The 12,525-nt window shown below is 39.9% G+C and overlaps 1 protein-coding gene across 4 annotated transcripts in view; it reads left to right on the forward strand.

The window, feature by feature from the left end:
* The window catches only part of ARHGAP21 (Rho GTPase activating protein 21), an 87,931-nt gene extending 78,025 nt beyond the window's left edge, over positions 1-9,906 (forward strand). For all 4 annotated transcript variants that reach the window (XM_086614275.1, XM_086614277.1, XM_086614278.1 and 1 more), the window contains 7 exons: positions 45-118; positions 205-294; positions 2,279-2,404; positions 2,604-2,645; positions 2,978-3,083; positions 4,858-4,889; positions 8,055-9,906. In XM_086614275.1, coding sequence (XP_086470401.1) covers positions 45-118; positions 205-294; positions 2,279-2,404; positions 2,604-2,645; positions 2,978-3,083; positions 4,858-4,889; positions 8,055-9,788 — 2,204 coding nt within the window. In that variant the 3' untranslated portion in view covers positions 9,789-9,906. The remainder of the gene's footprint in view (positions 1-44; positions 119-204; positions 295-2,278; positions 2,405-2,603; positions 2,646-2,977; positions 3,084-4,857; positions 4,890-8,054) is intronic.
* The last annotated feature ends 2,619 nt before the right edge of the window (positions 9,907-12,525 follow it).

A 12,525-nucleotide genomic window follows, 5' to 3' on the forward strand; every position in this document is an offset into this window, starting at 1 on the left:
ACACACATATGTATATAAACTCATATTCTGCCTTTTTTTAACAGACAAATATGCAGATTTTATAGATGCCAATAGAAAAGAAGATCCTGTTGAACGTCTCAAAACACTGAAGAGACTGGTAAGCTGAAATCAGGTGTGTTGTAGATGCACTACAAAATTAGCATTAAAAGTTTTAATGTTCTGAATAGTGATGATTTGTTTCAGATTCATGATTTACCTGAACATCATTATGAGACACTCAAGTTTCTTTCTGCACACCTGAAGACAGTAGCAGAGAACTCAGAAAAGAACAAGGTATTGGAAACAAAACTATAATGTATTTTGGTTTGTTTCATTCACTATGTGCAGGTTTATTTCTATTAAAGTGGTAACTTACTATCGTAGATAAAATGAAGACCTTTGCTATGTTGTAAAGATTTTTGGATTAGACTAAGGACTCCTGCAAAACATGCACCTGTTTAGTGTGAATTAAGTTTATTCAAACTGATATTTAATTCTTGTGGGAATAACTGCTTGCATCTTAAATTTATCCCAAATCTGTAAACTTCATATAATCCGATCTAGACACCAATAAGAGTGTGCTTGGGCAGGGTGCAGGTGAATATCTGTGACCTGAATGAACCTGTTGACAGGTGCTCTTGCACCAGCTTTGAGTGAAGCCTGACTTCCAGGGCACTTGAGTAATTTTTAAGACTAGGACTTGTTGTAATTACTTGAATGCTTGACCTTGTAGTTGCTGGTTTTAAGAAAGAAAAATCATAATGTAAAGAGTGGTAGTTGACCACTACAGAGTCTTAGTCCACCACTAAGAACAGCTTTTTGTCATTTTCATGAGATGAGGAAGAGTTAGTTTGCCTTAAGTGCTTCTCTGTGTGCTATAATTCTACAGTAAATGCAAATATAGTATCCCCTTTTTTTACCTCTTGGGGGGGGGTAGCTGAATGCAAAACTGTGCACAATATGAGTGTGCTTTGGATGCTTACCCTCAGGGCAGGTAATGTGGTGGCTTGTTACTTGGCTACCAATGTACAGGGTACAGAAAAAAAATTTATGCGATCGATGCTTTATAGATGAGCCTATGACCAATCTGAAATCATTTAAAATATCAGAAAATGCCTCAGTTCAAATTAATATAGTAGGTTCCAACATCAGTTCTGCAAACAATACCTTCTAGTCAAATATGAAAGAAAAATGTGTATATATTAAAAATATATTTTTTAAAAAATAACAAATTATAACTTTTAGAGGAATTATAGCTGACAGGAAATGATAGTAAACGTCATTTTTAAGTGCAATGCCTAAAGCAAGCCTTTATTTATCATTTTATGGTTTCGATGTGTAAATATAAACAACAGTATAGATGTTGTTTAAATAATGTTAATATTATAGAATATATAGGCTAGATGATATTATAACTAACTGTGTGACTTGTCAAAGGCCACAATTCAAGTCAAAGTGAGCATTAGGGACTGGTGTCATTGTTTGCAGTTTCCTTCTAGTAAGCACAAAGACTTTGCTTCCTATTTATTATTTGTGTATTCTGTGTCATGACAGTAAACTGTAAGTCAGAGAAGTAAGCAAAAATAGAAGGTGAGTATTCTGCTGCAGCTTTCTTGAAATTATTTGTCAGAGATATAACATCAAAAGTAAATTAAGTGGATGATTACTGTTGTGACATGATCGAGTAACTCTTGAGTCTGACTGATGAATAGATGTGTTAGGTCTATGATATTGGTTGCTGCTGCCTCCTCCAAAGTAGTTGCAAATTGAATAAGCTCTTTGTCAGTAGACATAATACAGTATTTGATTACCAGCTTAATTTTTTCATGTGTCACATAAACATTCTCAGGAAAAAAAAATAGAGAACTACCAATGCACTTTTTTAAAACAAACAAACAAAAAAAATTCTTAGAACATCAGTGTTTCTAGACAAAACAGATAGTCTTTATGGGAAGAAAAAAAATATCCCCCTCAAAGTGTAAATATATCCGAATTCTTGAGTTTTCTGTGCTCGTGGAGCTATTTACTTGTACTGGGTTAAAGGAGGTTGAATTCTGATTTGCAGAAATGTTGGATGCATTTTTTGCAGCTGTGTATAGGAGAGTTTTAGTGCTGTGTAACATCCTACCTGAGTCAGTAATGTGTTTTTAAAAACCTTTTTTTTTGTGCTTATTTAAAATGGTTCTCAGCTATTAATAGTGTTATATTAATGTACTTAACCTATATTACTGTATTTTCTCATTATAAATGTATTATGTGGAAATATTTCATTTCTTAGATGGAACCAAGAAACCTGGCAATAGTATTTGGTCCAACACTTGTGAGGACATCTGATGATAACATGACACACATGGTTACGCACATGCCAGACCAATATAAAATTGTAGAAACACTCATCCAAAAAGTAAGTGGATGCATTTCCTTATTTGAAAAATAAGATGGTACACAGATCGGCCAGCTCTTCTCTTATTGGGCCAGTTTGGGTCTGGTATTTATCCTTCAAACTCCAGGATATCATTTTTAGTAACATCCATGTTTGATTGTCCCACGTTTGGGTTTTGTGTTTCCTGTGGGGTTTTCACCTTTTTTATTTTAAATTGTAGCATGACTGGTTTTTCACAGAAGATGATGCTGAAGAGCCTCTTGTAAGTATTGTCATAAATATTTGTGTTCTAATTATCTTAGTTTAGAATCTGCTTCTGCTGCCTCTAGAATGTCTGTATATTTCTTATTACATCACTGTATGATTTGCTCTTCAGAAGTACCTTTTTAGCTCTCCAGTCCTTGCAGTAATGAAATTAAAAAAAAAAAAAATAAAGCCATGCATTTGTTTTAAAAGCATAAAGCAAAATGGGAAAATAAGAACGCGTGAGGAAAGCGTGTCCTCAGGTGAATAATGCAGTTTTCTAAATGCTGTTGAATCGTAATGAACTATTTGTGAAACGATGATGAAGAGATCTTTGTTTATTAACTATAGACAACAGTTCAGGAGGAAAACACTGTAGAATCTCAGCCAGTGCCAAACATAGATCATTTACTCACCAACATTGGAAGAACGGGAGTATCTCCTGGAGACGTATCAGGTAACTCTTGCCCGGACAGCGTTAGTCCGTAGGCTAGAATTAACCTACTCTGTTAACTCACTGTAACTCTCTCTTCCTATTTTCTTTTACTAATAAGTTGTTTTTCTCTTTTCCAAGAGATCATTAACACTCCTTAAAGACTTGAATGGTTACTATTCATGCATGATATACTTTGGATAACTTTGTCTAACAGGAATATAATCATTAAAAGATGAGGCTTGCACATACCGATTTATTTATTCACAGTAACTCATGCAATCATCATCGTGAAGTGAAGCAGATACGCTGCTGTAAAGTGGTTTGTTGTGATGGCAGAAAGACTGATCTTCAGTGGTGTTCTAATATTGCTCCTTCGCAACGTTAGGAATGCAAAAACTTGAGTTACGTTTTCTTGTCAAGTGATGGACACTTTAATAAGTATGTTGCAGTATGTCTATACTAAAGCTGATTTCCTTTCGTTTATAAATGCCATCCTCTTGTGTGGCTAAGGACAAGCATTGCAGGCTCTTTTTTGGTGACTTTTTTCCCCCCTCCCTTCACTATACTATTGCACTAACCCAGCATGTTGTATCCCACAAATGTTATCCCTTCGTCTCTAGCTTTTGTTTCAGTTTTCAAAGGGTTGTTCAGCACTTACTGAAACAGTCACTTTATACTGATGTTGTAACAGGCGAAGTGGGAGGAGTCTATCACACGGTGATGTCATTAGTGGATTCTGTGATGTCACTGATGGACAGCTGGAACTGTAGGAAGAAGGAGGACTGTTGCCCACACTGTAGCTGCCTTGTCTGCAGAAACCCCCGTTTCTTGTAAATGGAGCAAACAAGAGAGTTGATCTGTGCTGTAAATTTTCTTTTAAGAGTATTTTAAACAGATCAATGCTACTTTTTAAAAGTTTTTCTGCTGTTTCTTGTTATCTCTGAAGCAGACCCTGAGGAGAAATAGCATGGTATGGTCTACCAGTCTTTCTAGTCATAAAGCATTAGCCATGTGTCAAAAAGGGGTGTGGCAGGGGGCTCAGCTCTTTCTTCCTAGGGAGAAAGTCCCTAAAGCTGGAACACATCCAAGTTCGTATTTTTTAGTCATTGTGCTAGCCCCTTCCTACCCCCTTTATAATTGTATGATCTTGGGTTTTGCGAGACAGTAAAACTATGGTGTCCATTTTTCATTTCATAATAGCGCTTGTTATAGAAGAGTACAAAACTGGTAGCTGCTGAAATCTAGCCGATTTAAAAATAAAATTGTACCTACGTGTAGTCAGAGGTGGAGAGAGTTGTACAATTGGGGTTTTAGACACAAAATATGACTTAAATCCTTTAAAAACTCACAAAAAGACTATGACTACATGAACCATGATTTGTTCCTAGGGCAGCCAACAGTACTAAGACATTCAATTTTGCTTTGTGTACGCTGAGTCTCAGGAGAGTACACAGTACAATCCTGAAAAGGTCTCAGCTGTGGTTTTGCAGGGGCTATATACTTAAAACATCGAATAAACATTAGTATTTCTGTCTTTTATTTAGAAGAACAGGGCTCCTTTGCCATTCCTATCATTGAGCTGGTTCTGCCTACAATTCACAGCATCCTTTCATGGCGGTGGCTTTCTGTGGTGCAGCTTGCATCTTTGTGAGCTCTGACTATTCACTGTTCTGGTTTTTATTTGCTTCACATTTTGTTCTGTGCTTGTCTTTTTCCATAAGTCCAGCATTGTCTGTAGCAACAACAAAAAAATTGCACAGAACTGAGCAGAATTGTTTTTTTAATTTTTCCACAGATTCAGCTACTAGTGACTCAGCAAAATCTAAGGTAAATCATTTTGTGAAATGATGTAGTTATAAGTTTCTGAAACGTGTTAGATCTTTGCTTGCTTTATTAAATCACTTACATGCAGATATACTATAGAGCTTATGTAGAATTTTTTTACTAAGTGGTAATACTGTTTTCTCATCAAATAATTTTGAAGTGTTGGAAAAGTATCACTTGTTTGCAGTTAGCTGCATGTGCCAAAGCAGTCAGCTGCACACATAAACAGCTTTGTTCCAAACTCTTGCAATTGTGAGTGCTTACCTCCTTTTTGCATCTCATTTAGTAGAAGTACATGTATATAGTATGTTCCCTGTCAGCATTGGCATACTACTTAGTCCCAGACAGTATTTGTGTTTCCCTGTTCCACTGAGGAAAAGTATACATAGAATTTAGCCTTTTCTTTCTCAGAAGGTAACAGCTCCTCCTTTTAAAGGAAGCCAAAGGTTGTGTTTAAAGGTTGCTATGCAAAATCTCCCTAGGAAGTATTGCTATGCTTGGAAAGACAGCCTAGTAGATAGGGGGAATAAGACTGGAACGTGGGCAATAGTTCAGTCCTCGATTTGATGACAGAGTTCTCATCTGACTCATGGACAAATCTTTCAGTCTCTTGGGCTATTGTTTAGTAGTTGCTAACACTGGATGTCTGTAGTGCTGGGTGATAGGGCAGCGTGCAGCTGACCTCAGTTGGCAGTGAGTGCATGATACAGCTTTATGCTGATGTGCATTCTAGGTCTATCACTGATGCCCCACTTTGAGCTGAGAACAAGACTTGATGCCTCCTCCTGGTTCATTGTTGATATGCCAGCCCAGCTGCTTAGTGAGGATGCTTGGTGGCTCAACATCACTGCCTCAAAAAAGCCCAGCTTCCAGGACACCATGTCACACTGCCTGTGCCAGGACGCTCTACTGTTTGCAGGTTGCCTCTCACTGACCACCACATGCGAGTTGCAAAGAGCAACAGCATCAGTCGGGTCATGCTCATGGGCTTGTAAGCAGCGTGCAGATTTGCAGATTGCCTGGGCCAGGAGCCTGCTTACTGCTTAGCCAGCCCTGCTTGCAGCCAGACTCATTCCAAGTGGAGCTCCAGTTGGCTGCATTGCTTGATATCCTTCTTGGTGAGAAGGATATGTACCTGTTCCCAGTCCATGGAAAAAAATGTGCAGAGCTTACCCATCCTTTATGGGGACAGTAACTAATGCAAGAGTGCCATCTGAGTAGTGAGAATTGCTGTGGTCACTTGAAAAATAGTAGGTGCCAGCACCCAGTGGTCCATTGCTCGTCAGCTTTGGATTGGCACTTGTATGCCGGCACAGCGATTCAGAGGTTTTACCTGCTGCTCAGAAGGTTCTTTGTCCATGCTGCCTGTAGGCAGTCATTGCACAGGAGGCCAAGCAGTCGCTGTAGGTAGTCATTGTGGAGGCTTCTCAGATGCTTGTTCTTTGCTCTCAGTAAGACTTACTGCATATCTTGTGCCTGCTTTGTCCTGATCTCTGAGCTCTGCATCAAGAGCATGGGATATTCTCTGTCATGCAGGAAGAGGTTCTGGATAGCCAGGAATGTTTTTGTTACTGTTGATTGAGTAGAAGTTTCTCCCAACTCTTCCCTGTCCATGCTCATATAAACAAACTAGTGCACCTTCGCTGAGGCTGTTACGGCCAATATAGTCACTGTGTTACTGTATGGCTGTTTGACTTTGTCTCATGAAGTCATACAGTGGCAATTTTCACCATTGCCATCACCTCTTTAATTTCTGAGGAGATAGTGAACAGGAATGAAATTCACACCAAGAAAAAGTTGTTTTGAGCGAAAATATTAAATGCACTGTATCTTTGTGTGGTCAGTGCATTTATGCTACAGCAGCAGCCATCCTGCAGCAGAGTTCACTGTCACGTTGGGGCTGTGATAGTGTGCTTATGGAGAAGCGAAGTACCTTGTTGGACAACGGCTGAGCAGTTAGGTGATGGCCAGTGTGTGTTAGCTTTCTCTTTGTCTCTAAGCTTATTCTCTTGAACAGGTATCTGGAATCACTGGATGGTCCTTTTAGTAATGATATCCCAGCTTTTTTGTTAAAGCTGTTACCATGATGATAGCTCTTCCCTCCATTTTTCCTCTCCCTTTCTGCAGTGCTGTGTAGTAACAAATGATTGGGATTTCCAAGACATTTCGGGCATAGCCCATCACTGCTGGTCTGAGTCTTCGCCGCTCAGGCCAGAGAGAGAGGCTAGATATCTGAACATGGACTTAGGTTCAGGTAGCTGACACCTATGCTGCTGCTGCTGTTGAGCCCTAGACGTCAGATTTCAGTCCCACTATGTTACAGGTCTCCGGTGTGAGCAACTGCCCTTCTCAGTAGATACCATTGCTGTATTTTTCTCTCAAATGTCTGCAGTGTGCAAGCTGCACTGGTCAGCAGGTAGGCAGGGCGGGACCTGCCCCGAACCTCCCACTTGTTTTAAAGGTAGCAGTGGGGCAGTAAATGGGAAAGATACGTAGCTTTGAAGTGGCCAGGTGATAATGTTGTCAATGTAGTGAAAATAGTTTTTAATCAGTTTTATAAAATGGAATAATTGGGCTTGACCCTATATTATTTCTGTGCAATTCTAAAGTTGAATTCCTCAAAAATCAGAAAGAAGTTTATTTGTCAGTTTTCTATACTTGTGCCTAAACTAGAGGTTTGTATAGCTTTCATTTTATTGAAGCTAATGAATTGGTACAATTTAAAAACTGGGCCTGAAAGGTGAAAGATAACTGAAAAATAGTTTGAGAAATTAGACTTTTCACATAGGTAAGACCTTGAAAGGAAGGATTGAAACCACAACCTCTTGAGACTTCATCTGTGAAGTAGTTTCTGTTGCAAACCAGTCTTGAAAAGGTTGTCTTGCTGTATTGGAGCCTGCTTTATTAGTCAATCAAAAACTAAATAGCTGTATATACAGACTAGTCTTTGTCAAGTTGAAGGGATTAAGATAAAAAGGGGAATTCTCAGGATGGAAATTGACTTTTTGGGCAATGTCATGTAGGCTACTAATTGTCATGGAAATATTTCCTGAATAAAGACAGGCTTTCTGCTGTGAAGCTCAGGATGTGTTTTTAAAATGTCTAAGGCTAACAAATGTTTCTTTGTGATTTCTAATCGTGCCCTCTCCCTTTTCTTTTTTTTAACAGGGTTCTTGGGGTTCTGGAAAGGATCAGTATAGCAAGGAACTGCTTGTGTCCTCCATTTTTGCAGCAGCTAGTCGCAAGCGGAAAAAAACAAAAGAGAAGCCACAACCAAGCAGCTCAGAGGATGAGTTGGATAATGTGTTTTTCAAGAAGGAGCTTGCAGAACAATCTCGTGGTGACACAACGAAAGAGGACACAGCTAAAGGGGAATATGAAAGAGAGAGAGACATAGGGAGAAAACAGAGGATGTTTGTCCTGAAGGAAAAAGAGAACAGCAGTAAAAAAGAGGTGAATGTTGTAAAGGATGAAAAGAAGTCATTAAAGAAAGAAGGTATCCTGTCAGAGGAACCTTCACTGCCTTACCATGAAAAATGTACAAAATCACCGAATCTCAGCTGTCTGCAAACCACTCAGAAGAACAATGCAAAAATGCCTATTTCACAGTCTTCTTCCCAGGTTGAGGAGACAGTGTCTGACTCCGGCACTATGCTTAGCACTTCCTCCCAGGCCTCTCAGCACAGATACTCATGCAAAAAAGTAGCCAGCCCTGAAATTAAACACAATGAGTTTTTAGCAGCTGATGTCAGTTCCATCACCTCAGATTATTCAACTACTTCATCTACTATGTATCTGACTGGTTTAGATGCCAGTATGCTGAGCCCTGAGGTGCAGTCAGTGACAGAAAGCAAGGGAGAAGATGCTGATGATGAAAGAAGTGAATTGATCAGTGAAGGGCGTCCTATGGAGACGGACAGTGAAAGTGACTTCCCTGTCTTTGCCACCAGTGGTGCTGCTGAAAGGCTGTCCAAGGGGAAGGTTTCAGAAGTGGCGAAGACCAGTCGGAGGAACTCTGAAGAAAGCGAAGTAAGTTGTACTGAGGGAAGTTCAACACCAAAGTTAGAGAGTCGCAGACTTTTTAGCTCTCACAAACTTATTGAATGTGATACACTGTCTAGGAGAAAGTCTGCAAGGCACAAAACGGACAGTGAGGGTTCAGGGGATGCAAAGAGTGAGAAGGACTTGCCTACTGTGACCAAAATGTTTGACATAATGAAAAAAGGAAGATCGACAAGCAGTTTAGCGACGTCAGCCAAAAGTGAGGCTGACAAACAAGAACCTACCTGGAGACTTAAGATTACAGATAGGTTAAAGCTGCGACTCAAATCATCTGCAGACGATATGTTTGGAGTTGGGAATCAAAAAGCTAACTCTGCAGAGACTGCAAAGAGAAAAAATATCAGGCGAAGGCATACACTTGGAGGACAGAGGGACTTTGCTGAAATAAGTGTCCTGAATGCTTGGAAAGTTCAAGAGCCAAGTCAAAGTAGAGAGAGAGAATCCGAGCTTTCAGCTGTGAATCGGTTGAAGCCAAAGTGTCCAGCGCAGGACCTCTCGATCTCAGACTGGCTTGCACGAGAACGTTTACGCACTAGCACAACTGACCTTAATACGGGTGAAACTGGAAAGCCCAGACTTGAGAACACTAGCTTAGCAGACGCATCAAAGGTAGATCTGCCTTTATCTGCAGAGATGAAGGCAGATGAAGGCAGTTCTTCCAGCAGCTTGACTTTAATTAATAGAACACCATCTTCGGGACCATTTCAGCCACCAGACCAGGTAAATGGTGAGAATTACCAGAATATGAACAAAAACAACTTCAGCCCAGCAGTTGATGCCCATCCTCATAAACTGTCTGGGACCCAAGTGGTTAGATCTCGATTCTACCAGTATCTTTGAAATGGGGAGCTATGTCCACTACAGCAATTCATTAACTTACTGTTACACTTCCCAGTAACTGTGCGTGCGTGTGTGTGTGTGTGTGTGTACATATATATATATATATTTTCCTGTACTGTTGTTGTTATGCAGCCTTCATTTGGGCTGGTTTCATCAATATGCTCTGTGGAACATCTTCACAGTGCATTACCACAGCCAGAAGAACACTAAAGTTAAAGTATATATATATATATTTTAAAAAAAAGTATATTTGATGGCTGCATACAAATGTTGAACAAAGCATCTGATGCAACATGCTGTGTAGCATATTACATGGTTTTCTGACTGAGAGTTGGCCTGGCATTAGTATGCAGAAAAATCGTTCTTTTGGTTTAGTCACTAACAAGTGCCTCATCATAAATTCATTTGGTTTGTTAGGGTGCCATATTGTTAAATTAGAGAAACTTATTGCAAACAAATGAATGCGTTTTACTGTTAACGAGTTTCATTACATTTTACAAATGTTAACACAGGTGGCTACAGAGCTTCCATTCCTTAGGCATTCCAGTAAATATTGGAGTTTTATATTTCCAATTTTAATACAGATTTTGAGTTTTATGTGACTTGAATTTTTAATCTTTCTGTAAAATAAGTAACTTAAATGTACATACTACGTGTGTATCTTTTCTTCAGATACCAGATTTGATATAAATGTTGTAACATAGGCGTGTAGATAGTGGATACTGGATGGAACTGGTTTCTTTTATTGAGAATATAATTCTGCATGAAGACCTAATGAATCCAAACCTGTATCATGCCTGTGTGCATACCCACTTAAACACTGGAAATAAAATTGTTTTGGTGACTCTTTGCGTGATGCAAATTCATTCTAATAAACAGTTTTAAAACGCCGTGTTTACAAGATGCAGTTGGCACCTACCCTCAGGATGGCAAAACCTGCAATTGCTTCTGGATGAAGGGCACTTCTCTTTCAAGTCTTTCGTTTGTGGGACAAGACCGTGGAGGTTAGCGTATGAGAGAGGGGTTCGGTTGGTTATGTATTTTCATCTTGATACAGAATCTGATTCTAAGGTATGTAGCAAGTTGGTTTTCTTAATGTGCTGGTTTTGTAGTGCTGAAAAAAAAGTGTCCATAATCATCCCAAAGTCATAAAGAGCAAATACCAATATCTGCCAGTCAAAACAACACTGTGGTAAGGGTCTTGGACTTTTTATCATTTTAACTACGAAGATGAGTATGTACCCTAAAAGCCCTTCTGTATGTGAGGTCTCTACCAGTTATATTTTTCTCTTCTCTTTTCTTGCGTACCTGCTTGAAAACAAAGCAGCTCTTCATCACTTTGGGTATTCCCGTGTCTTACACTGTCACTTGCTTGGCAGAGGGTTAAACCTGTATTGATGATAAATGAGCAATGAACAATTTATGCATGTGTCCTGTTACTGAGAAGAGAAGGAATTGCAGTAACTCGGATGTGCAGGCTGACATGGTTGCAAACAGACTTGGTTACTTTCCAAGTGACTGTAATAGTCCCATGCTTTGATCTGCCGTGGTTTTGATCCTCATGAGAAATCACTGTAAAAATTTGCTGGGGAAAAAAAGCATCAGATGTGACAGCTGAGTCTGTCAAAAGTTCTCACCACCTAATTGTGTGCATGTCGTACCAGCTCACAGAAAAATGACTCATTCTTGTGGTCTCCTTGCAAACTAAAAGGTCTTTTCCCCCCAGAGCAAACGGGCCACTGGCACGTTAGCCGTGTTTTCTGTGTGCAGTGCGAGAGAATGGGTATGTTTGGTCAAACACGGAGTAATGGATGGTGATTTTTGTTTCAGTCCTAATAGGAAAGTGTATTTGAACAAGGGATTTCAAAATGTGGTATTGTGATGCCTCTGTAATGCTATTCACCAGGAAATACCTCGTCTTCTACTGGCAGCAGGTTTTGTCCCATCTGGCCTCAGAAGCTTGTTAGAGTGTGTGTTGAGCACCTACAGTGAGTTGCAGGGGTCTTTGCGATGGAGTAGTGTACTTGTGGGAGTACATAAGGGGTTCTGGGGGTCAGTCATTTATTCTGATGTGACAGCAATTTCTTGATGGATCATATTATCTTGCATTTTTTTGTGCTTGTAGATAACTAATGATTTTACCTCCTGAATCTAGATGTATGGCTGCCAACTCTTAGCTTGAGAACGCAGAATTTTACTGTATTGACTGGAATAGAACACAAGGTCTTTTGAAAAATCAGGCACTTTAAATACAACAGAGAGATATTATATTGGCTGACAGCGCGTCAGCAGCCTCCATCTTACCTTGTGCGGCTGCACTGGCTGCATGGAAGCTGCAGAGCAGTTGCAGATGGAGCTTGGACTAAAGTAATGGATAAGAAAAGGATTACGGTGGTTTGGGCCACCACTGCCTTCCCCTTTCCTTGTAAATGAGGTCTTGGAGGAGATAACCTGGCAGGCAGAGCGGGAGAGAGGGAAGCTCTGGGGAAGCACTTGACTTAAAGGGAAGATGTAGGGAGCAATTTGTCAGGCGCATCACGGAGCGGTGATTACTGAGCTCCACCTGAAGAAAGCAACGTGTAGCAGCATATCTGAGTCTGGGAAAACACTGATGCTTTTTCTGCCCTTTGAAGACTGCCGAGATTTGGGGCCACCTTAAATTCCAGCCAGTGTGGCAATCAGGATAAATGTTTTTAGGAGCTGTTGCTGTGCCCTGTTCCTAACACCAGCTCCTTCA

Source organism: Tauraco erythrolophus, chromosome 7 (assembly GCF_009769465.1).
Source record: "Tauraco erythrolophus isolate bTauEry1 chromosome 7, bTauEry1.pri, whole genome shotgun sequence".
NCBI classification, from domain to species: Eukaryota; Metazoa; Chordata; class Aves; order Musophagiformes; family Musophagidae; genus Tauraco; species Tauraco erythrolophus.